This window comes from Anomaloglossus baeobatrachus, chromosome 10 (genome assembly GCF_048569485.1).
Source record: "Anomaloglossus baeobatrachus isolate aAnoBae1 chromosome 10, aAnoBae1.hap1, whole genome shotgun sequence".
NCBI lineage: Eukaryota > Metazoa > Chordata > Amphibia > Anura > Aromobatidae > Anomaloglossus > Anomaloglossus baeobatrachus.
Window position 1 is genome coordinate 56,463,336 of NC_134362.1, and position 24,799 is coordinate 56,488,134.

The window sequence follows — 24,799 nt, forward strand, 5'->3', positions numbered from 1 at the left end:
GAGGGCGGTAAATGACAGCCAGTTGAAGGTTGGAGGGGCGTAGATGCGTACGGAGTGCACCTCAAAAGAGGGAAGAGTAACAGAGGGAGGTAATGGAATTGGGGTAAAGGAGCATTGGTCGGACAGGAGCAAACCAACTCCTCCACCATGCTTGTTACTGGGGCGGGGGGTGTGAGACAGTTGGAGACCGCCATAAGAAAGTGCAGCAGGAGAGGCAGTGTCAGAAGGAGTGAGCCAGGTTTCTGTGATGGCGAGGAAGGAGAGTTTATTAGTGATGAAAAGATCATGAATGTAGGATAGTTTGTTGCAGACAGAGCGAGCGTTCCATAGAGCTCCTGTTAGTGGGACTGGTGGAGCGGGGGCTGGGTGAATGGGTATGAGGTTTGCGAGGTTGCGGAAATTTGTGTTAGGTTGTTGAAGAGGGTTTGAAGTGACATTAGGGATGTGGTGAGGAGAACCAGGATTTGGAGAGATATCCCCAGCAGTGAGGAGAAGCAGTGAGAGTGTTAGTAAGTGGGAGCAGGAGAGGCCATGAGATGGACATGTGTGTCTGGAGACACTGGGTGAAATGTGGAGGAAAATATGTGAGGGGAAGGTGAGATGGGTGGGGAGGATGGAGGGAGAGATGAAAAGTTCATTACTGGGTTTAGGGATCAGAGGGGGCAGTAAAAAGTGAAGTATTATAGGAGTGCAAGTGAAGAGAAACACAAACATTGTTTACAGTGACTATGTATGCTGTTACCTTCCGGTCACTTCCGGCCCAATTCTGGCCTAATTCAATGCATCATACTTATATGGTGCAGACTTGTCATGGGGCAGAAAAAGTCTGGTGCAGACTTTTAGTTGCCCCAGTATATACACATACAAGTGCACTCAGCTGTGAAGGGGTGGGGTACAAGAAAAACCCCTTGATCACTCAATCAAAAAAAAACAGATGCAGCTTCACATAGGCAAAATAAACAAAGGTCATAAAAGGAGGGTGCAAAACAGGGGAAGAAAGATCACAGTGAGATGCTGGAGGATGTCAGGAAGATATTGAAGCAAAGAAAGAACAGGTCAGATATAGTGCAAAAGTAGAGTGCATGAATTGACATACCAGGTATTAGCACACACAGCAGAGCCAAGGGAAGTGGAGATCAGTTCATGGGAAAGTAGAGTGCGTGAATTGCAACGTAGGGGTGGCAATAGAGGAATAGAGGGAGCCCCTTCCCTCTGTCCACCATCTAGATGGGATGGTCGCTATTGACCACAGCATCTAAAGGGTGAAACTGTTGGGATTGGTGCTGGCAGTTGCAGCTGACACTCACTCATTGAAGTGCCCCCTCAGCACAATTGTCATAATAATAGCGCAGTTTGTGGTAAATCTCATGTCTCTGTAATAGTATGTCTTACAGCAGGAAGGTGTTGGACTATTGATTTGTTGTTTCTGCATTTTCTATATACCTTAATGGAGGACTGACCACATATGTGGTCTCAGGACAACGAATGTAATGTATGGACCTGCGATGGGAATCACAAACCACACCCGAGGCCCCCATGATATTATGGGTTGACCACCACTTGCTTCTCTTAACTTAATTCAAGATATCAAATGTAAGAATTCTCATCAGAAGCCAGAATAATATATAATAATTTATTTATAATTATTATTATTTTTTTATCAGTATGTCTTTGAAGTGTGGGAGGAAACCGGAGTACCCGGAGGAAACCCACGCAAACACGGGGAGAACATACAAACTCCATGCACCGTGTTGCCCAATAGTCGTCAATGTGGCCCTGATCATGATGGGGCTTAATGACGTAGATGTAACTTAATATAGAAGTTACATGATCCGTGAACATGTTTCACCACGGAAAGTCTGGTAATTGTTGAGAACAGAAACCACGCCTGGAATCTGTCTTTTGATGCAGCTGGAAACTCATTCCTTGGGTACATTTAACTGAGGAGAGTCATAACCAGTGGTTGAGAACAGAGACCGAGCCCGGAATCTGTCTCTTGATGCAGCAGGAAACTCACTCATTCTGTGAGTACATCTGACTGCGGAAAGTCCAGTAAATGTCGAATCCAGTGTTTGAGAACAGAAACCGAGCCCGGAATCTGTCTCTTGATGCAGCAGGAAACTCACTTTGTTCAGTGAATACATCTGACTGCGGAAAGTCCAGTAAATGTCGAATCCAGTGTTTGAGAACAGAAACCGAGCCCGGAATCTGTCTCTTGATGCAGCAGGAAACTCACTTTGTTCAGTGAATACATCTGACTGCGGAAAGTCCAGTAAATGTCGAATCCAGTGTTTGAGAACAGAAACCGAGCCCGGAATCTGTCTCTTGATGCAGCAGGAAACTCACTTTGTTCAGTGAATACATCTGACTGCAGTAAAAGTCATATCCATAAGTAAGAACAGAGACCGATCCCGGAATCTGTCTTTTTGTCTGATGTGTTGCTGACTCGTGAAAGAGTTGTCACATCCGGCTGGATTATATATTCATTGATGGAACATGATCAAACCTCTCTTTGGAGTAGGGATCTGCAAAAATAATAAATATGAATGATTATGACTGAAGTTGGAACAATTGGATATCATATATAATTGGCACACAATGTACTACGATTACTGATTTATAATCTTGTGGATCCTAGACCCAGAATGCATCATATTGGCTGGCATTAAGCATTTCATGGATATCTTAGAAGTACAGATCAAAAAGCCTCTGAGAATTATATCAGAGAACCAATATTCGCACTGAAAGCTCCATGAAAATAGATATGGATAATCACACAAAATCAGCACAAAATTGAATATCTCTAAAATTCAAGTATCGCCAATTAAAAAGATCATCAAAAACCTAAAGTGTTTAGGTAACAAATTCACCCATCTAAAAGATCATAATCTGCAAAGTAACGTAAAAATTAGATGAATTCAAGGAGGTATTCAAAATGATAGACTGCAAGTAAATTTAAAATATCTAATAAAAAGTGCAATTCCTCAACTGAGAGATTTGGAGCTTACAATAAGCTACTGAGGTAAAGATTTATATCTAACAAACAATTCGCAAGGGGATATTGTGTTTCCATTTCTTCCAAACTAAGGACTTACAAAGAACGTAAGGGAAGGGTGTCACATTTTTTTTATTTTTGTATTAATAATAGTGATTATTAAATCAAGTATTTTTAAGACAAAATTAAAATCACTGCTTATTTTGTTTTTATTTAATTATAATTTTACTGAAGGCACTGGGGGCTGCCATCTTGGATTTGGTGTTTGTAACAACAGTTACTCACCTCCTTTATGGCAGCCACCTGGGCATAGACTCTGATAGTCGGGCTCCGACCCCATTTAGTAACATTAGAGAAGGCTCCCCCCACCACCGCCGCTGTTACCGTCTCCAATGCTCCAATGACACCCCTTCCACTCTCCTTGCTGCAGCCGCTGCGGGCGTGCATACAGAGCAGTGTGTGATTACAAGCGACCCTCCTTTGCCGCTGCTGCTACAGTCTCCAATGACACCCCCTGCTCCCTCCCTGTGCTGTGTGTCTAATCCTCTCTTGTGTGGCACTGCCTGCTGAGCTGTATCTAATCCTACCCTGTGTGTGATACTGCCTGCTGAGCTGGGTATCTAATCCTGTCCTGTGTGGTACCGTCTGCTGAGCTGTGTATCTAATCCTATCCTGTGTAATACTGTCTGCTGAGCTGTGTATCTAATCCTATCCTGCCTTTTCCCTGCATTGGTATAGGTTCTCAATGAGAACAATTGTGACCTCCTGAAGTCTGAGGAGGTTTTTGTGAACCCAATTTTTGCACATTATCACTTTATATATATGCACTGCACTTTAATTATGCGCACTGCACTTTATCTTTGTCTGTAGGGGTTCACAGGGTTATAGCAGGGACAGCGGTCGGTGAGTGGGGGCGGCACATCGTATCTTTAGGGTGCCAACCTCCACGGCTAGGTAGGGCGTAGGAGGGAGTGGACATTGTAGGGACTGAGTTTCCCTCTCTCTACTGTGCACCGGGTCATTTTATCTATTTGAATTGTGGTTATTACCTTTTAAGAGCATCATTAAATGTTAAGTTTTAGTTAGGAATTTATGCTAATAATTTATATACCTAATAACTAGTGAGTTTGCTGCTGAGCTTTGTATCTAATCCTTTCCTGTGTGATACTGTCTGCTGAGCTGTGTATCTAATCCTCTCCTGTGTGATACTGTCTGCTGAGCTGTGTATCTAATCCTGTCCTGTGTGGTACTGTCTGCTGAGCTGTGTATCTAATCCTCTCCTGTGTGATATTGTCTGCTGTGCTGTGTATCTAATCTTGTCCTGTGTGATACTGTCTGCTGAGCCGTGTATCTAATCCTGTCCTGTGTGATACTGTCTGCTGAGCTGTAAATCTAATCCTATCCTGTGTGATACTGTCTGCAGAGCTGTGTATCTAATTATATCCTATGTGATACTGTCTGCTGAGCTGTGTATCTAATCCTGTCCTATGTGATACTGTCTGCTGAGCTGTGTATCTAATCCTGTCCTGTATGATACTGTCTGCTGAGCCATGTATTTAATCCTGTCCTGTGTGATACTGTCTGCTGAGCTGTGTATCTAATCCTGTCCTGTATGATACTGTCTGCTGAGCCATGTATTTAATCCTGTCCTGTGTGATACTGTCTGCTGAGCTGTGTATCTAATCCTATCTTGTGTGATACTGTCTGCAGAGCTGTGTATCTAATCCTATCCTGTGTGATACTGTCTGCTGAGCTGTGTATCTAAGCCTGTCCTGTGTGGTACTGTCTGCTGAGCCGTGTATCTAATCCTATCCTGTGTGATACCATCTGCTGAGCCTTGTATCTAATCCTCTCCTGTGTGATACTGTCTGATGAGCTGTGTATCTAACCCTGTACTGTGTGATACTGCCTGATGAGCCGTGTATCTAATCCTCTCCTGTGTGATACCATCTGCTGAGCTGTGTACCTAATCCTGTCCTGTGTGGTACTGTCTACTGAGCTGTGTATCTAATCCTATCCTGTGTGATACTCCAGCTGTCCTTGGTGACACTTTAGACATTTCTGGTAACCAGTAAAATGGCTCCGCAATGTGATCCTAAATTTCATTCCCTGTTATCCTTTGGAAACACCCAGGTTGGGAGGGGGACCTCTGACATCACACACAGGAGAGCAGATTCTGCCCACTTTACTGCAGCTGTAATCCAGGCTATTTCTACAGTAGGATTTCTGTAGGATTTCAGAAGCTGCTCTCACTAGTGTTTAAGAGTGGAAAATATCAAATTTTTTAATTTTTTTTTATATTTTGCTCATTAAAAAACAAATAATAATATCTAATTAAAACATTAATACTTTACATTTTTTCAGTTATTGAAATTTTTTTTTTGGACGACACCTTCCCTTTAAAGAGAAATACGATTTTGCCAGGTCCATTCCAAGACATAAGAGTCTTCATGGACTTATCTAAAGAAACTATCTCCATAAGGAAATTGTATGGTGAAATCACTACAATTCTCCAACACAAGGGAATAATTTACACATGGGGATTCCCCGCTAAACTTTTCCTTTCCCATCAATGTAAAACAGTCCCAATACTATCACTAACACTAATGATATGGAAAGAAGATACTCCAGGATTTATATTACAAGATCTTGCAGATCACTCCTGAAAAGGCCTAAATAAACCTCTTATATTTTCCATACATTACAATTAATGATGACCTTATGGGCTCTACATCTCTTCTTGGATTTTACAATTTTAGGAATCTGCTCAGAAAATACCAATATTTAATCTTTATCTCCTCTACAAGAAGTGAATTGAAGGAGATACCATGAACTTTCACTTTCATAGAAGAAAACCAATTTTCCAGTCTAGTTGGTTCATCCAGTAGGACTTCGAGGCATCTTTTATTTGGTTTAAAATATTTGTACTTCTGTAATTCTTAACTTCTTTTACTATTTTCATATCAGAAATATGAGATAAAAACGGTAAATGTCACATTTTAATTTGTAAGATTAATAATAATATTTTTACTTTAGTTAATATTTTCGCCCTCAACAAGGAACAAATCACCTTTCTTAACAAATTAGTTATGAAAATAATGAAGTTCAGAAGGGAAAGTTGTTACTTTTTGGCGACTTTAACATTGTCCCAAATGGTTATTCATTCTCAACTGGTCAGACGGGATACTTATTACAAACATTAGACAATTATACTCTCCAGAGTCCGACCATCATCTCTAGAATCCAACCATCATATCCAGAATCCGAACATTTCTCACATTGAAACTGCAAAAACCCGACTGCCGCTCTTATTCATTCTCGTCTGGACTACTGCAACTCTTTACTGATCGGTCTCCCTCCAACCAAACTTCCTTCTCTCCAATCCGTGCTGAATGCGGCAGCCAGGGACATATGTTTGTCCAGCCGCTTCACCAATGCCTCCACCTTGTGCCAGTCATTACACTGGCTGCCCATCAGCTACAAAGTGCAATACAAATTTATCTCTCACCCATATAGCGCTACACGGTTTTGCACCACCCTATATTTCCTCTCTCAACCCACCCGCCCCCTCCATTCCACAAATGATCTTAAACTAACATCCTCCATTGTTCAAACTCCCCACCTCAGTCTCAAAGACTTTTCTTGTGCAGCACCAGTTTTATGGAATGCACTACCCAAAACAATGCAATTACCATCCAGCCCCCATGTTTTCGGGTTTGTGTTAAAATCCCAAATACCTCTTCAAGTCTTCAAGGGAGTTCACACACTACTCCGACATAAAACCCTGTCTAGAATTGATGTAAATATGGGTGAAAAGACATGGTGTGAACATTCCCATCTTATCTTACCTTTAAATTTTCCATCAGATTCAACCGTAAAAAATTCTAATTTATGGAGATGTAACTATCACCTCCTCGAGGACACAATCTATAAAGACAAAATAGAAACAACATAAAAAAATATTTATATAGAAAAATTAAACAGAAGGATTATCTATATATACACTAAAGTATTCAACCTCACATATCCTATTACTATGTGATACACACACTATAAAATTATACTAAGGTGATACTTTACTCCAATGAAACTCCACTGAGCATTTCCTTTCCAATCTCCTCTATACTGGAGAGGCCGTTGTTATCGGGAGAAATTTCACACAGATTTTGGAGTTGTCCATTATTAATGAAATTATGGAAAGAAACTTTGAACTTTCTCCTATGAATTTCTAAACCCAATATGACACTTACTCCACAATTAATATTATTCTCACGAGGTCTAGAAGAAATCCCACCCAAATTCTGACACATCTTTTGTTATATCTTTTTTGGTGATTAAACATTTAACCGTAACACAATGGAAGCAAATAATATCGCCATCAATATCACAAGTAATTGAAAGGATATAAACACATATATATATATATATATCTCAGTTCTACTTTGCAATTAGGGAAAACGTTTTAAAAGATATTTATTGATTAATTAATAGTTTAAGTGTTTTGGTTTTTCTTTACCCAGGATAAACCCAGAACTTAAAAACTAAAATAGACGTATTAATAGAATATACCAGACATGTACCAAATTAAATGTTTACAAATATGTAAAAAAAGGCAAAATTACAATGCTGGTTTTATTACTAATAATAATGACCAGACTTGACTTTACTTTTTTCCCCTGTAACTTCCTATTGTTACTCCATTCTTCCCTCCTTTCATCCTCCCTATTTCATATTTCTTTTTAATTTATTTTTTTGGGGAAAATGCATAAATGTTTAACAGATTGAACAAGATGACCTTGACATTTGCCATTTTTTTAACCTGTTGTAAATACCATTGCTTTCCTCAATCTGATGTTCATCATTTGTTTTTGGGATCCTCAATTCTTGAGAAATGGCCCCCTTTTCCCGTTATATAAATCTAATATTGTTTTTATTTTGACAAGTGGGTGTGACCCTAAAAGAAGGGAATTTTGTTTACTTACCGTAAATTCCTTTTCTTCTAGCTCCAATTGGGAGACCCAGACAGTGGGTGTATAGCTACTGCCTCTGGAGGCCGCACAAAGAACTACACTTAAAAGTGTAAGGCCCCTCCCCTTCTGGCTATACACCCTCCCGTAGGAGTACGGATTCCTCAGTTTTAGTACCAAAGCAAGAAGGAGGAAAGCCAATAACAGTTTCAAAAACAAATTCAATCCGATAACAAGATCGGAGAACTTAAGAAACAACATGAACAACATGTGCACCCGAAAAACGAAACCCTAAGAACAAATAGGGCGGGTGCTGGGTCTCCCAATTGGAGCTAGAAGAAAAGGAATTTACGGTAAGTAAACAAAATTCCCTTCTTCTTTTTCGCTCCTAATTGGGAGACCCAGACAGTGGGACGTCCAAAAGCAGTCCCTGGGTGGGTAAAAAGATACCACATGAACGGGCTGTCAGACAGCCTCTTCCTACAGGTGGGCCACCGCCGCCTGAAGGACCTGTCTACCTAGGCTGGCATCTGCCGAAGCGTAGGTATGCACTTGATAGTGTTTGGTAAACGTGTGCAGACTCGACCAGGTAGCCGCCTGGCACACTTGCTGAGCCGTAGCCTGATGCCGCAATGCCCAGGACGCACCCACGGCTCTGGTAGAATGGGCCTTCAGTCCAGATGGAATCGGAAGCCCAGCAGAACGGTATGTGTGAAGAATTGGTTCCTTGATCCACCGCGCCAGGGTGGATTTGGAAGCTTGCGATCCCTTATGCTGACCAGCGACTAGGACAAAGAGCGCATCAGAACGGCGTAGAGACGCCGTGCGAGAAATGTAAATCCTGAGTGCTCTCACCAGGTCCAACAGATGTAAACCCTTTTCAAATTGGTGAACTGGATGCGGACACAAAGATGGCAAAGTGATATCCTGATTGAGATGAAAGGAAGAAACCACCTTGGGAGAAAACTCTGGAATTGGACGCAGTACTACCTTGTCTTGGTGAAACACCAGGAAGGGAGATTTGCAAGATAACGCCGCTAGCTCGGACACTCTTCGAAGAGACGTGACCGCCACAAGAAAAACTACCTTTTGTGAAAGCCGAGAAAGGGGAACCTCTTTCAAAGGCTCGAAAGGCGGCTTCTGGAGAGCAATGAGAACCTTGTTCAGATCCCAGGGTTCCAATGGCCGTCTGTAAGGAGGAACGATATGACAAACTCCTTGGAGAAACGTGCGTACTTTAGAAAGCCGTGCCAAGCGCTTCTGAAAGAATACGGATAGCGCGGAGACTTGACCCTTAAGCGAGCTTTTTCCAACCCAGACTGCAGGAAGGAAAGAAAAATTGGCAATGCAAATGGCCAGGGAGAAAACCCTTGAGCCAAGCACCACGCTAAGAATATCTTCCACGTCCTGTGATAGATCTTAGCTGAGGATGGTTTTCTAGCCTGTCTCATTGTGGCAACAACTTCATGAGATAAACCTGAGGCCGCTAGGATCCAGGACTCAATGGCCACACAGTCAGGTTCAGGGCCGCAGAATTCAGATGGAAAAACGGCCCTTGAGACAGCAAATCTGGACGGTTTGGTAGTGTCCACGGTTGGCCTACCGTGAGATGCCACAGATCCGGGTACCACGACCTTCTTGGCCAATCTGGAGCGACGAGTATGGCTCGATGGCAGTCGGACTTGATTTTCCGGAGAACTCTGGGTAACAATGCTAGAGGTGGGAACACATAGGGGAGTCGGAATTGCGACCAATCCTGAACCAAGGCGTCTGCCGCCAGCGCTCGGTGATCGTGAGACCGTGCCATGAAAACTGGGACCTTGTTGTTGTGCCGTGACGCCATCAGATCGACGTCCGGCTTCCCCCAGCGGCAACAGATCTGCTGAAACACGTCCGGGTGAAGGGACCATTCTCCTGCGTCCATGCCCTGGCGACTGAGAAAGTCTGCTTCCCAGTTTTCCACGCCTGGGATGTGAACTGCGGATATGGTGGACGCTCTGCTTTCCACCCACGTCAAAATCCGCTGGACTTCTTGAAAAGCTTGGCGACTGCGTGTTCCCCCTTGGTGGTTGATGTACGCCACCGCCGTGGAATTGTCCGACTGAATCCGAATCTGCTTGCCTTCCAGCCATTGTTGGAAGGCTCGCAGGGCAAGATAGATTGCTCTGATTTCCAGAACATTGATCTGCAGGGTGGACTCTTCCTGAGTCCACGTCCCCTGAGCCCTGTGGTGGAGAAACACCGCTCCCCACCCTGATAGGCTCGCATCCGTCGTGACCACTGCCCAGGACGGGGGAAGGAACGACTTTCCCTGTGACAATGAGGTGGGGAGAAGCCACCAACGCAGAGAGTCCTTGGCAGTCTGAGAGAGGGAGACAGTCCTGTCGAGGGACGTCGATTTCCCATCCCATTGGCGTAGAATGTCCCATTGTAGAGGGCGCAGATGAAACTGCGCGAACGGGACTGCCTCCATTGCTGCTACCATCTTTCCTAGGAAATGCATGAGGCGCCTCAGTGAGTGCGACTGGCTCTGAAGGAGAGATTGCACTCCAGTCCGTAGCGAGCACTGCTTGTCCAGTGGAAGCCTCACTATCGCTGAGAGAGTATGAAACTCCATGCCAAGATAAGTCAGAGATTGGGTCGGGGTTAGATGAGACTTTGGAAAGTTGATAATCCACCCGAAACTCTGGAGAGTGTCTAGTGCCACCTTCAGACTGTGTTGGCATGCCTCTTGAGAGGGTGCCTTTATAAGCAGGTCGTCTAGATACGGGATGACCGAGTGACCCTGCGAGTGCAGAACAGCTACTACTGCTGCCATGACTTTGGTGAAGACCCGGGGGGCTGTTGCCAGACCGAAAGGTAACGCTACGAACTGCAGGTGTTCGTCGTGTATGACGAAGGGTAGGAAACGCTGATGCTCTGGTGCAATCGGCACGTGGAGATACGCATCTTTGATATCTATTGATGCTAGAAAATCTCCTTGAGACATTGAGGCTATGACGGAGCGTAGGGATTCCATCCGGAACCTCCTGACTTTTACGTGTCTGTTGAGCAACTTTAGATCCAGGACGGGTCGATACGATCCGTCCTTTTTTGGGACCACGAACAGATTGGAGTAAAAACCGTGACCTTGTTCCTGAAGAGGGACGGAGGTCACCACTCCTTCCGCCTTTAGAGCGGCCACCGCCTGCAACAGAGCATCGGCTCGGTCTGGTGGTGGAGAAGTTCTGAAGAAACGAGTTGGCGGACGAGAACTGAACTCTATCCTGTACCCGTGAGACAGAATATCCCTCACCCAACGGTCTTTGACGCGTGACAGCCAAATGTCGCCAAAGTGGGAAAGCCTCCCACCGACCGCGGGTGTGGGAATCGGAGACCGCAAGTCAGGAGGACGCCGTCTTGGCAACGGTTCCTCCGGCTGTCCTTTTTGGGCGTGACTGAGACCTCCAAGAATCTGAGCGTCTCTGGTCTTTTTGAGTCTTTTTTGACGAGGCGAATTGGGACCTGCCCGGTCCTCGAAAGGACCGATAACCAGACTGACCCTTCCTCTGTTGGGGTTTGTTTTGTCTGTGTTGCGGTAAGGATGAGTCCTTACCCTTGGAGTGTTTGATGATTTCATCCAAACGCTCTCCAAACAATCGGTCACGAGAAAAAGGCAAATTGGTTAAGCACTTCTTGGAATGAGAATCTGCTTTCCAATGTCTCAACCACAGGGCCCTACGCAAAACAACGGAGTTGGCTGACGCCACTGCCGTGCGGCTTGTAGCGTCAAGAACAGCATTAATCGCGTACGACGCGAATGCCGCCATTTGCGAGGTCAATGGTGCTACCTGCGGGGCAAATGCACGTGTGACTGAGTCGACTCGCGCAAGCCCGGCTGAGATAGCTTGGAGTGCCCATACGGCCGCAAAAGAAGGCGCTAATGACGCTCCAATCGCTTCATAGATGGATTTCAGCCAGAGCTCCATCTGCCTGTCAGTGGCATCTTTAAGTGCCGCTCCATCTTCAACTGCAACCAAGGATCTAGCTGCAAGCCTGGAAATTGGAGGATCCACTTTTGGACACTGGGTCCAACCCTTGACCACCTCAGGGGGAAAAGGATAGCGTGTATCTTTAAGCCGTTTAGGAAAACGCCTTTCAGGATAAGCGTGGGGTTTCTGGATTGCGTCTCTAAAGTCAGCGTGGTCCAGAAAAGTGCTTAATGTACGCTTAGGGTATCTGAAATGGATTCTCTCGTGCTGCGAAGCTGACTCCTCTACAAGAGGAGCTGGTGGGGAAATATTTAACATCTTATTGATGTTAAATATAAGATCATTAACTATGGCGTCACCATCTGGTGTATCTAGATTGAGAGCGGTCCCAGGATCAGAATCCTGATCAGTTACGTCCGCCTCATCACCCATAGATTCATCTCGCTGGGATCCTGACCATTGAGATGAATGTGAAGGCCCGTCATAGCGAGCCCGCTTAGGCTGCCCGGGGCCATCGTCTGAGTCAGAGTCTTCACCCTGAGGTGTATATGCCCGTCCCGGAGCTTGGAGGTAATTCAGCTGAGGGGGACCAGGGGGCAATGATTGCACAGTGTCCGTGGCCTGAAGTACAGGCCTAGCTCGCAATGTGTCAAGAATTTGTGACATAGTGAGAGACATTCTGTCAGCAAAAGCTGCAAACTCAGTTCCTGTCACTTGGACAGCATTCACAGGTGGTACACCCTGGGTCACGTCCAGCAGAGGTCCCGACTGTGCAAGCGCCGCAGGGGCCGAGCACTGCACACAATGGGGGTCCGTGGAGCCTGCCGGTAGAAAAGTCCCACATGCGGTGCAGGAAGCATATAATGTCTGTGCCTTGGCACCCTTGCGTTTTACGGACGACATGCTGCTGGCTCTCTGCAATGTGAGAGAGTCTATAGCCAAAGGGCGACCAGCGCTATGTAATACCAAGTATTTGTAGAAACAAAATACTAAGAATACTACTGGCACAAGAGGGGGTGAGCCCTGAGGGCTGCTTACCGCCCGCTGAATAGCGGGTAAGAGGCGCAGAATTCCTTGTCTGGGTCTCCCCGGCTCCCCTCTGCAGCTCAGCGTGTCAGCAGGAATGGCTGCCGGCGTCTGTGGAGAGGGGCGGTCCGTGGGAGTTTCCAAACAAAAGTGCGGGAAACAGTGTCCCCTCTGTGCCGATTGTGAGGGCTGGAGTATGTAAAAACGACTCCAGCCCTCGGCGCTGATGCACTGGCCAGCGTCCCGCCCCTCTCCTGACTGGCAGGTCTGGGGGCGGGAACGAACGGAAGCAGGCCGCAAAAGCCGGGGACTCGAGTTATCAGCGCGGCCGCCGTAAAAGCGCGGGCCGCGCTGAAGTCCCCGGCGCACCACAAGTGCCAGCCGCGCCGCAGTCCCAGCGGCCGGCGCGACCGATTCCCAGAAGTGTGCCTGCTTCAGCGAAGCTGAATGAGGCCATGGCACAAGCGCCGTAGCGCTGATGTCCCCCGGCGCACTACAACACCCAGCATGCTGCGGTGTGAGCGCCAAATGCACGGGGACACAGAGTACCTTGAGGAAGCAGGGCCATGTCCCTGATGTACTCCGCTCCATCCAGCATCTTCTCCAGGGGCTGTAGATGGAGCACGGTCTCAGTGCCTGGAGACCAGTAAATCCCACTTCACCCAGAGCCCTGTAAAAAGGGATGGGGAAGGAATCAGCATGTGGGCTCCTGCCGCCGTACCCGCAATGGGTACCTCAACCTTACAAACACCTCCGACATACAGTGGGGTGAGAAGGGAGCATGCTGGGAGCCCTGTATGGGCCCTCTTTTCTTCCATCCGACATAGTCAGCAGCTGCTGCTGACTAAAAACAATGGAGCTATGCGTGCGTGTCTGACCTCCTGCGCACAAAGCTAAAACTGAGGAATCCGTACTCCTACGGGAGGGTGTATAGCCAGAAGGGGAGGGGCCTTACACTTTTAAGTGTAGTTCTTTGTGCGGCCTCCAGAGGCAGTAGCTATACACCCACTGTCTGGGTCTCCCAATTAGGAGCGAAAAAGAAATTATCTTTTTAAAAAAAGAAAAAACTTGATGACAACACCCAGTTGACTAAAATATTAGATACATTTACAGGGAAAGGAGGGAGATATAACAAGAACGGGGACATACGAGAACAAACAAAGAAAAACATCGGGGATTCAGGAGAATAGCAGCATTTATACTGGGTAAAATAAATGCACATTTATGGCAAGTGACAGGTTCACTTTAGCAGATTCCACCCAAAATACAAAGCAGCTTTTTATCAATTATTATTGCCAAATACAATTGATGTCATATCATCAGCCCCATAATCAGGAGGGAAGGATGACATTTAGGATAAAACTAACTATGTTATAATAATGAGTTAACAGCAGCTTTGTTGTTTAACCGCTTCTGTCTGTTAACTCAATAGGTTATAGAGATAGATACATTATAAAGACGCTCGGTGTTACATTTACGATTATAAGCCTAATGCGAGTGGATAATGAACGTATTTCTGCACGTACCTTCATCCTCCATCTCGGCCTTCTCACAATCTTTTTCAATATAGAAGGAAGCTAGTAGAAAGCATCCTCCTCCGAGAGTCACCACAAAGGGACAAGCCAATAGGGCGTACTGCAGACTGTGGAAGCTCAAACGAGCCGAGTCTGGATTTTGTCTTTTGGGGAGGTTGGATATCTGAAAATAAAAGAAAATAAATAGTTATGTATGGTTAATGAAAGTGAAAAAAACATAATTCGCTGGACACGTTTACCCTGATGGGAGTCAAAGGATATCAAGGAAATTTGGTTGTCATAAAAAGAGCAGGTGCCTCACTGCAGATCGCGGAGGAGCTTCTATCCTCCCAACTATGAACAGAACTGGTCCAAGTGTCCTCAGCCCCAGTACTACACATTGTCTGGAGACAGGACTCATGTGGCATCCTCCTCTAGCACATACTCTATGACATGAGTCCGGGACATCTTGTCATTGGAGTTCTGCTGCTGTGCACCCAATGGAAGAATAGGTTGCTTGTGCATAGCTTCCATACATAGTTTCTATGGGTATGTGTGTGGATACTGCTAGTGTGTCCTGAATTGTCTGCTCTAATAGAATTTGCCAAATAAACAATCTTTACATCATGAACATTCATTTGCAGGACACAACGTTCCTAGGAGCATTCATTCATATTGCTGAATATGACCACCCTAATGCAAAATAAATTAGCCAATTGCTTAAAGTGGTTGTCTAGGACTATTTAATTTTTTTTTTTTTACTATGGGCCTAAAAAGTAACAGGCAACTATCTGGCTGTTCTACCTGGCACCAGCTCTGAGAAATCACTGACCTCTCCTGCCGGCAATTCCACTGTTCCACGTCAAAAGAGCTGCTCTTTTTCTTCTGGGCAGCTCTGTTGATGGGGCGTGACTGCCGACCTCATGCCGGTTAACAGACGGCTCCCAGCAGTTAGGTAGTGTGGAGCCGGCTGTCAATCAATATGTAATCAGCACTCACACATTGTCGACGGAGCAGAGAGGAAGAGAAGACGCTGCTCTATCGACGTGACATCAGCGGAAGCCACTGAATCATGGGTAAGAGCACTCTGTGCCGGTCACTATAGCCAGATAGCATCTAACGCTTAATTAATTCTTAGTTAATTCTTAAGCCCATACTAAAAAAAAATGGTGCTTGATAACCCCTTTAAGTAAGTTATGATACGGCTAAGTTCATTCACTATCGGCTACATCTCTATATAGTGTTAAGGAGTATTATGTAGACGTGGAGGCCACCACAGCGGTATATAAAGTATTGTACTAATTAGACCTCATTGCATGGCTGCAGTCACATCCGCTATATATGCCCGTGTGTTGTCCGTCTTTTTCTTGATCCAAACAAACATCTGTTTTAAAAATTCATCTGTGTCTTTGATCCGTGAGACTCAGATTCAGACTCGGCCATTAAAGAGTAACCATCATTATATTAAAATATATATATATATATATATATACACACAATAGCACACGTAAAAATAAGCAACTTTATAATAGATCTTATCAGATAAATCTGTTTCTTTCTCCTCCATACATTTCTAAAATTCTTAGTTCACACATAAAATGTTTATTTGCTGAAAACAGATTTTTATATTACTAAGATAGAAGATGGCCCTTGCTGCCGATTAGATTCTATGTAGATGGGAGGATTCCTGCCTCTAGCTCCTCCCCCTATGCATAGAATGTTATAAGCATCAACTGTCATCTCCTGTCCCAGTAATGTTAGAATCTTTCTTCACTGAATACAGATTTTGCCATGGAATTAAGAATTTTGAGAATAAACGATCAGTTTGGGAAGAGGAAAAAGTAGATTTCTCTGAAAATATATTTGTCAATACTTCATATTTTCATGTGTATTATTGATTTCTGAAATAAAAATTAAAACTGCCATTACTCTTTAATGTCTGTAGGAATCTGTTAAAAAGACAAGGAGAAAGGAAGACATACTTCATGCTTGAGTTTTCCATCCATTGATCTATTATTTAGAGTCTATGGATAAATAAACATTCACAACCTTCTTAATTTTTTAAAAAATGGATGTGAAAAAATGGATGCAACATGGATGACACGAGAGAAAAATGGTCTGTTTTTCAAGAATGTAAGAAAGGAACAGATGTGTGAATGTAGCCATAATATGATATGAATATATGTAACAAATACTTACCCCTCCGATGATAAGGGGGCTTATGGCGTCCCCCAGCAGGTTGGATAATATCATGAACATGGCCTGTGCTGTTGTTCTTCTTGCGGGAGACACCACATACTGAAACAAGAGAATATTCTGGGTGAGTAAAAGGAAGACCCTGAACCCAACGAGACAAGAGAACGCAGACAAAGTGATCATACATAACACATAAATACAGAATTGTCTGTCCAGGAAAGGAGACAAACTCTAGCGCCACCTATTGGAAGTAGCAATCCTAAAAGTCAAAATTAGCCTTTTAACAAGCCTTTTCATATGACCTAGGGTATATGCCAGATCAGAATCCCAATTTGCAGACACTGTGTTTCGGGGTGATTACCCCTCATCAGTGCGAAGTGCGGGTATCTTATCTGGCCTATGAGAAGCTATGTGGGGGACCAAGGGGGAAGACTATTCTTCTTATGGAGACCTGACAAACCAGTCTGGCTGTCAGTGGTAAGGGGGCTTATAGCTGCAATGCCCCTCTGGGAATTATTCAAATTGTCTCTCCAGAAAAGGAGACAAACTCTAGCGCCACCTATTGGAAGTAGCAATCCTAAAAGTCAAAATTGGCCTTTTAACAAGCCTTTTCATATGACCTAGGATATATGCCATATCAGAATCCTAATTTGCAGACACAGTGTTTCGGGGTGATTGCCCCTCATCAGTGCAAAGTGTTGGTATCTGATCTGGCCTATGAGAAGCTATATGGGGGACCACGGGGGAAGAATATTCTCCTTATGGAGACCTGAATACGTAAATACAGTGCAGTCATCCTGGAATGAGAAAGGGGCCCCGAAACGCGTTGTGTACTGAGACTTCCATAAAGACATTATTAATCACTTTGTGTTAGGTCTATTTTAGATTTTAGTTGAGAACAAACAGCCAGGATTATGGGGAATTAGATGGGTGAACGGACTGACTACATAAATGTAATTTTAGCTATGATAAGTTTAGCGGTTTTCTCCACTCACCAGGCAAATATCAGAAGAAATGGAAAAGTTCATCATAAGTAATATTTCTCCGATGAATATCAAGACCTGCAGAGAGTAAAGAACAATATAATATACACTTTAGTTTCTTGCATACTTTTCTATCCTCCATATATTTTGCATTTTTAATCCATTCATCCCCCAGTTTCCATTCATTCATAGATCGCCCCCGCCATGGTCTATGATTTCTACAGCTCAATACATCGCTCCTATATCCCAGACCCAGTAAAGTATCAAAGCAATCATCAGGTACTTACATAAGTGGCCACAAGGCTAATATTTGCCAAATAAAAAGCCAAGAAAAGGAAAATGGCAGAGCCCAGCAAGCTAAAGCCGCAAACTAACGGGTCAGCCCGAGGGTTGTATTTCTTGACTCTTTTGGCTATCTCCACCCCTGCTACAATGCCAATGATGCCAGCGACGACTGTAACAATGCCGAAAATCATACTGCAAAGAAGTAAAGCGATGAGTAAAATAGAACGAAGAATGAAATATAAAAAGAACATTGTTGTAGGGGGATATTAAATTCCCTCCAGTAATCGTCAAGTTAAAGTCTGTGAAACTTGTACCTGTCATTGTAGTTGCAGACGTCGGTCTGACACGGCGCGGTCTCTTGTAAGATTTTCCGGGCCCGCAGCAGCAACTCAGGAACGCAGATATCGATGGCACCGGCTGTAAAATTTAGAGCTGTTGTTCCAAGAGTGGAAAACATAAAACTTCGGCTGCAGAAAGTGAAAAAGGAAAAAAACGTCAATAACGCAGAAGTCACGGGGTAGATCCCTGACATCAATCAATGCACATAACACACTTACTTCTTTGATATCAGTTTCACATCTGAAAACCATCTTCTGAGGCTGAAGGATTTGCTGTTATTTCCCTCTGCAGCTCCTCTGGAAGGTTCCTTTACTAAGAAGATCATTAGCAGGACTCCTAAAATGCCCAGAGCAGGGCAGATCTGTGTAGACGAAGAGAGAGACATTAGATATTACATACACAGTGGTGTCATCACAAAAAGGGCATGACCATAGCCATGTTTAATGAACTGTTGTGGAAGTGGATCCATTAAAGAGAATCCCCCAGCAGGTCTTTCTCTGCACATCTGAGAGCAGTATAATGTAGGGACAAAGACCACGATTTCAGAGATGTACCACTTACTGGTCTGCTTGCTGTAGTTTTGATAAAATCCCTGTTTCCTCTGCTGCAGATTTAGCAGATCTCTGAATGTTGAGCTCTGTATAACCCCACCTACATCAGTGATTGGCAGTTTTCTATGTGTACACGTACATAGGCAGAAAGCTGCCAATAAGTGATGGGGACAGAACAGGAGGACTACATGGCACAAAACAGTTAGTCCTCTCCTTATAATCTCCTGCTGGTAAAAACAACTACAAGGAGTAGTAAGAGACACATTGCTGGAATCAGGTCCTCTGCCCCTACTGATTAAATACCAAAAGCCTGCTAGATTCCCTTTAATACCATATAGGAATTAGAATTAAGATTCACAGATTTTCATCAACATCCCTCAGACCTATTACTTACCCGTACGGTCCAATGCCAGTTACCACCGAGTGCACTTGTTACTGTAGATCCAATGATGTAACCAAGGCCACTGTAATAGAAAAAAATAAAGTTGTCATCATTTGTGCACACATATAAACGTGTGTTTATATAAAAATATAAATATGTGTGTTTCTCTTGCTCCTCCTTCCTACTCCGCCCCCTCCATAGACTTCTATGAGCAGCAACTGTTCCCTGATTCCCCAAAGAGCTACAAACCTGTCTTGTCATTGAAGAGAGATTTCATCAGTGAATTAAGGTGAAATAAGCACATTCTCTGATGCATCTACAGAGCACAATCCCACCCGAAAATAAGTCCATAGCAAATCCACCTAGCTTGAATTAGATGGTTTAGCTATGATTCTATAATATACCAGCAGGGGGAGCTGGAACTCCGGGTATACGCAGGGTGGTGATGAATGCACTAGGTGTCACTAGCTCCACATGTGGACCCGTCGGGGAAAGTCATGCGAGCCAACGTCAGAGCCAGGAGATCACGCAGTACCAAGGAAGAGGTGGAGTCAGAGTCAAGGGTAAGACAGGTCAGAAGCCGAGAGGTATCATCACGGACTGGAGGAGAACTATACCGGAGTCAGTATCAAGCCGAGGTCGGGAGCCAGGACAGCAGGTAGTAGTGGGAGAACACAGAGACAGAACAACAGAGAAGGGGCTGGAGAGGGAGGATGAGAGTCAGAGAGGACAGACGCAGTAAGGAGGCCGGGAGTCAGTGTCATACAACATAGACAGGCAGAATCAGGCAAACTTACTGGGAGCAGCGAATACACTGCAGAGTAGAACTATAACTGGCACCGATCCAATGGAAATGACTCCGTAATAAGGCGCCATGATCCCGGAAATGAGGCACGGAGGGATAGGCTCCTCCCACCGACCACGCTCCGGAAAACACCGAATTCCAAAATAGGAAACAATGACAACTCTGCAACAGCAGATAAACATGAATCGTGACAGATTCCTTTCTTAAAACAATATAAATAGGTCTATATTCACCTGCCAATAGGTACCGCCAAATTATAGATATACAGCATGCGGCTGCGCTTGTCTCCCACAAAGAGGTCGGCAATGATTGAGGGGGCAAGTGTTGAATAGCTTGCCGCTGCAGCTCCTGTCAGTGCTTTAATTATTAGAAATTGTGTAAAATTCTGTGAAAACACAAAAAAAATTCAGTGGCTATTTAAGAAAGTTTGTCATATTCCTGAAGAAATACCTTAAAAGAAAGATTTCCAACTTTCCCAAATTTTGGACCCACTCCTGCTTTTGGTTTGAAAGTACCAATGAAAAATATTGTTCTAAAGTGCGAGGCTTTAGGGCTCATGCAGACGTACGTGGATCACAGACCACAATGTACGGACAGTCCGCGGGCCGGCCGACCCCAGCGTGATAGCAACACTTAGACTCGTGGCCTGATGATGATCGGACCGCGACCCACAGAGGTCTGCATGAGGCGTACAGCTGATTTCCTAGTCTGTATTATGAGTGATCCGTGTGTCCATTCTTGTAAGCGCCATAATGACGGCCATATTTGGCACTAAATGGGCCCGATTAGATTCACCATTTGCATGCTTTAAGTAACTTTTCTTTTTTTGTGTCTTGTTTACGTTTTTGGGCCAAATTCTTCAGAGTTGTGCGCACATAAATTTTTGTGCAAATCAGTCATTATTTTTGTCTTTAATCTTTTTTTTGCTACTTTTTTTTAACACAAAAATGCTCTAAAATGACACAACATTTAATAAAAAAAAATTTCAGACATACATATTATCCCTCCGGAGGGGGAGACGGGGATACATTTGAGAAACAAATAGTTAGCTTTTTAAAAAGTTGCAATTGATGAATCACTCGAAAACATCTGGAAACCCCAACACAACCTCGCACATTTCTATGAGGCTGCCATGCTTGGTTCTGGAGACACACAGTCCATGATAGGACCGCGATATACAGACGTCAGCATGAGACTTAGGGGTACATTGCACACTAGGCACACTAGGCGATGTCGAGCGCGATAGTCCCCGCCCCCGTCGCACATGCAATATCTTGTGATTGCTGGCATAGCGAATATTATCGCTACGGCAGCTTCACATGCACTCACCTGCCCTGCGACGTCGCTCTGGCCGGCGACCCGCCTCCTCCTTAAGGGGGCGGGTCGTGCGGCGTCACAGCGACAACACACGGCAGGCGGCCAATAGAAGCAGAGGGGTGGAGATGAGCGGGACGTAAACATTCCGCTCACCTCCGTCCTTCCGCATAGCCGGCGTGAGATGCGGTGACGCAGGTAAGCTAATGTTCCTCACTCCTGCGGCTTCACACACAGCGATGTGTGCTGCCGCAAGATCGAGGAACAACATCGTACCGTCGCTGCAGCGAAATTATGAAAATGTCGGACACTACACCGATGATACGATTACGACGCTTTTGCGCTCGTTAATCGTATCAAAAAGGATTCGCACACTACGATATAGACAGCGACGCCGGATGTGCGTCACTTTCGATTTGACCCCACCAACATTGCACGTGTGATGTCGTAGTGTGCAAAGTACCCCTTAACACTTTAAGCTTCTACCAATTGGGTTTGTATTCAGTTTACCTCATCGGGAGTGAAGGAACTGCAGAACTCTGTGACTGACCAGATGGCCATCCCTACACACATGATACATTTCCTGCTGCAGCAGTCACCCAGAAATCCATAGACCAGAGTAAACAGCACGTAGCTGCCCGTGAATACTAAAAAAAAGGGAAGAAACAAGAGGTTGCAGTCAATAGAAATTATTTTTACACTATATTTTTATATTTGAGGATTATTTAACCCTTTGCACTTAAAAACTTCTCCCGTCCTCATCACTTTTTACATTATTGGTAACTATAAAGATTTGCAGGCGGCCATCGTGTGAACTCTACCAAAGTGGAACCTTATGATGTCAGGAGATTCCAGTCTGGAATTATTGTTGTCCTCACAGGTGACCTATAGAATAGGATTGTATATTGAAATTTTACCTATGCTGATCAAGCCGATTCTGCTCTCGTCAATCTTGAAGGAGGCTTGTAGATATGGAAGAATCGCTGGAAGAAGAAAGAGCAGAGAATGAAGGTTATTGTAATCAGAGAAGGAATAGAGGTCACAGCCACTAATGAGCCTTCTTGTTGGTAATGAAGATTTGTTCTTTTTTTACTGTATAAGTATGGGCCAGATGACCCTTGCCGCCCGACATAACACGGTGTACGGCTACCTACCTGCGCCAATGGAAGTAGCCATGTAGGTGACTAAATTTATGTAGAATAGAATCACTAGAATAATAATGGCACAGGTGTGTGAAATTCCAGTCCGCGGGGGCAGGTCCTGCTCTTGTGGATCCGCTCCTTTTTCGACATCATCAGATGGAAGTGGTGTATTTTTGGTGGAATTCTCGAGAAGGGCCATGTTCTCAGCGCACTGCAAACAATGGAGAAAAACACAAGATGGTAAAAATATAGCATTGGTCTCAATCCAGAAAAGAACGCTAACCCTATACTGAGCCGTCATCTCAGAGGCCTTATTATCTGATGATTTTACCTCTGTCCGTGCTGTATTAACCGATCCACACACCCTGGTGTAGATATACATCACAGTCAGGGCCCTCCATACAGGGTATGTGCCAACACCTGCCCCAACAACAGCAACCAGAGCGCCGATCACTGCTGTTTGTCATTGGCAGTGGCATCTACATGGTTAAACAGCAGTGACCGACGCTCTGGTTGCTGCTGTTAAGGCAGGTGATGGCACATACCGTCTGTGATTGGCAGTGGTATCTATATGGTTAGACGGTATGTGCCATCCCTGCCCCAACAGCAGCAACCAGAGCGCCGATCACTGCTGTTTAACCATGTAGATGATAGAGGGTATGATAGAGGGTATGTGCCATCACCTGCCCCAAAAGCAGCAACCAGAGCGTCGATCACTGATGTTTAAGTATTTAGATGCCACTGTCAATGACAGAGGGTATGTGCCATCACCTGCCCTACCAGCAGCAACCAGACCGCCGATCACTGCTGTTTAACCATGTAGATGCCACTGTCAGTGACAGAGGGTATATGCCATCACCTGCCCCAACAGCAGCAACCAGAGCATGAATCACTGCTGTTTAACCATTTAGATGCCACTGTCAATAACAGCATCAATTAAATGGTTATTCACCAATTCTCATCGCCTCCCTTCCCCACCATGATGCATGTGCCTCCATGGAGGACATCTATTCCTACTATGGGATGGGTATCATAAGGGGGAACATCAATTTCATTATAGACCACAGCACAATAAAAAACTTGACGACGGAGCATGCTACTTCTATACTTTCCCAGATGTACCTGCTGAGTGTTGTAGTACTACAGAATGATGAGAAATTCATATAACAGGACTTTCTGACACTTGTAGTCCTATATTTTTCTAGAAGTGCATGCTGAGTGTTGTGGTACTACAGTATGATGAGAACAGCAGTATATAGCATAAGCGATCGAACAATCAATCATAGGTTCAAGCCCCCTAGGTGAGACTAAAAAAGTAAGGTGAAAATCAACAACAAAAAGTCCCTTTTTTAAAATACATAAAAAATGATAAAATATAACAATGTCAATCATCCTAATTTAATAAATAAAATAATATTATATATATATTTTTATATATATATATATATATATATATATATATATATATATATATATATACATATATATATATATTTTATATATATATAAAAAGCGCTATGGAATTAATAGCGCTATATAAAAAATGAATAAATTATTATAATTATATATATATATATATATATATATATATGTATATAAATATTAAAAAATGCAATTCTGGATCTTTGTTATATCTGACACCGATTTATCCATAAAACCAAGAGAAAGAAAATGACTTGTGGGGGAGGAGGGGGTTCTTTATTTTTTTACTGTCAATTTCCCCGAAACTTTGTATGTCCCAAAATATTGTCTATAAAATTGTCAACTCGCCATGGAAAGAACAAGGCCAGGGGCTCATAAAATGGTGAGACAAATATTTTTTTTTACACAGTTCTGAAATTGTTGCAGCCACTTGAGTAATAATAGTAATAAAAAAAAAATATTTGGTGTTGCTGTAATCACATTTCCAGATCAATCTTACCACAAAATGAATGCGGTAAAAAGGCAGCACTAAAAAAGTTGCTAAACTTCTTTTTTTTTTACCATGTCACCTCAGTTGTAATTTTTTTCCCATTTTTTATATAATAAAATGAACGGTGTTTTTCAAAACAACAATTCATGTCACAAAAAAATCAAGCTTCACATGGCTGTGTGGACAGAAAAATAAAGATGAAGAGGAGGAAATATTGGCCATGTTCTGAAAGGGTTAATTGCAATTTACAGGAATCTCTACATGTCCTTCTATAATCCTCTGCAGGTCGTGTCTCCCCCCTGCAAAGACCCCCATTACTCATTACACTAAGTGTCACGTACCTTTCCCTCTGTCCACCGGAAGACGCTGATGATAATAATATTAATAATAATAATAATAATAATAAAAAAAATAATA

General features: G+C 43.9%; 1 protein-coding gene across 1 annotated transcript; it reads right to left on the minus strand.

The window, feature by feature from the left end:
• Nucleotides 1–1,703: 1,703 nt before the first annotated feature.
• On the minus strand, nucleotides 1,704–24,799 carry LOC142254926 (protein spinster homolog 1-like). The gene is made up of 14 exons (XM_075326289.1): nucleotides 24,724–24,799; nucleotides 22,483–22,681; nucleotides 22,246–22,311; nucleotides 21,839–21,975; nucleotides 20,248–20,399; nucleotides 19,222–19,291; nucleotides 18,495–18,637; nucleotides 18,252–18,404; nucleotides 17,940–18,129; nucleotides 17,665–17,730; nucleotides 16,673–16,771; nucleotides 14,486–14,657; nucleotides 6,844–6,922; nucleotides 1,704–2,525 (listed from the first exon to the last, which is right to left on the minus strand). Exons 2-13 carry the CDS (start codon nucleotides 22,667–22,669, stop codon nucleotides 6,885–6,887), a joined length of 1,473 nt encoding a protein of 490 aa, XP_075182404.1. The 5' UTR covers nucleotides 22,670–22,681; nucleotides 24,724–24,799; the 3' UTR covers nucleotides 1,704–2,525; nucleotides 6,844–6,884.

Coding starts and splice junctions, on each gene's coding strand:
- LOC142254926 (XM_075326289.1), bottom strand. CDS start 22,669: ATGGCCCTTCTCGAGAATTCCACCAAAAATACACCACTTCCATCTGAT. Junction 18,130..18,251: donor GTCTGCAACTACAATGACAG/GTACAAGTTTCA, acceptor ACTTCTTTGCAG/TATGATTTTCGGCATTGTTA. Junction 17,731..17,939: donor TTAGCCTTGTGGCCACTTAT/GTAAGTACCTGA, acceptor TACTCTCTGCAG/GTCTTGATATTCATCGGAGA.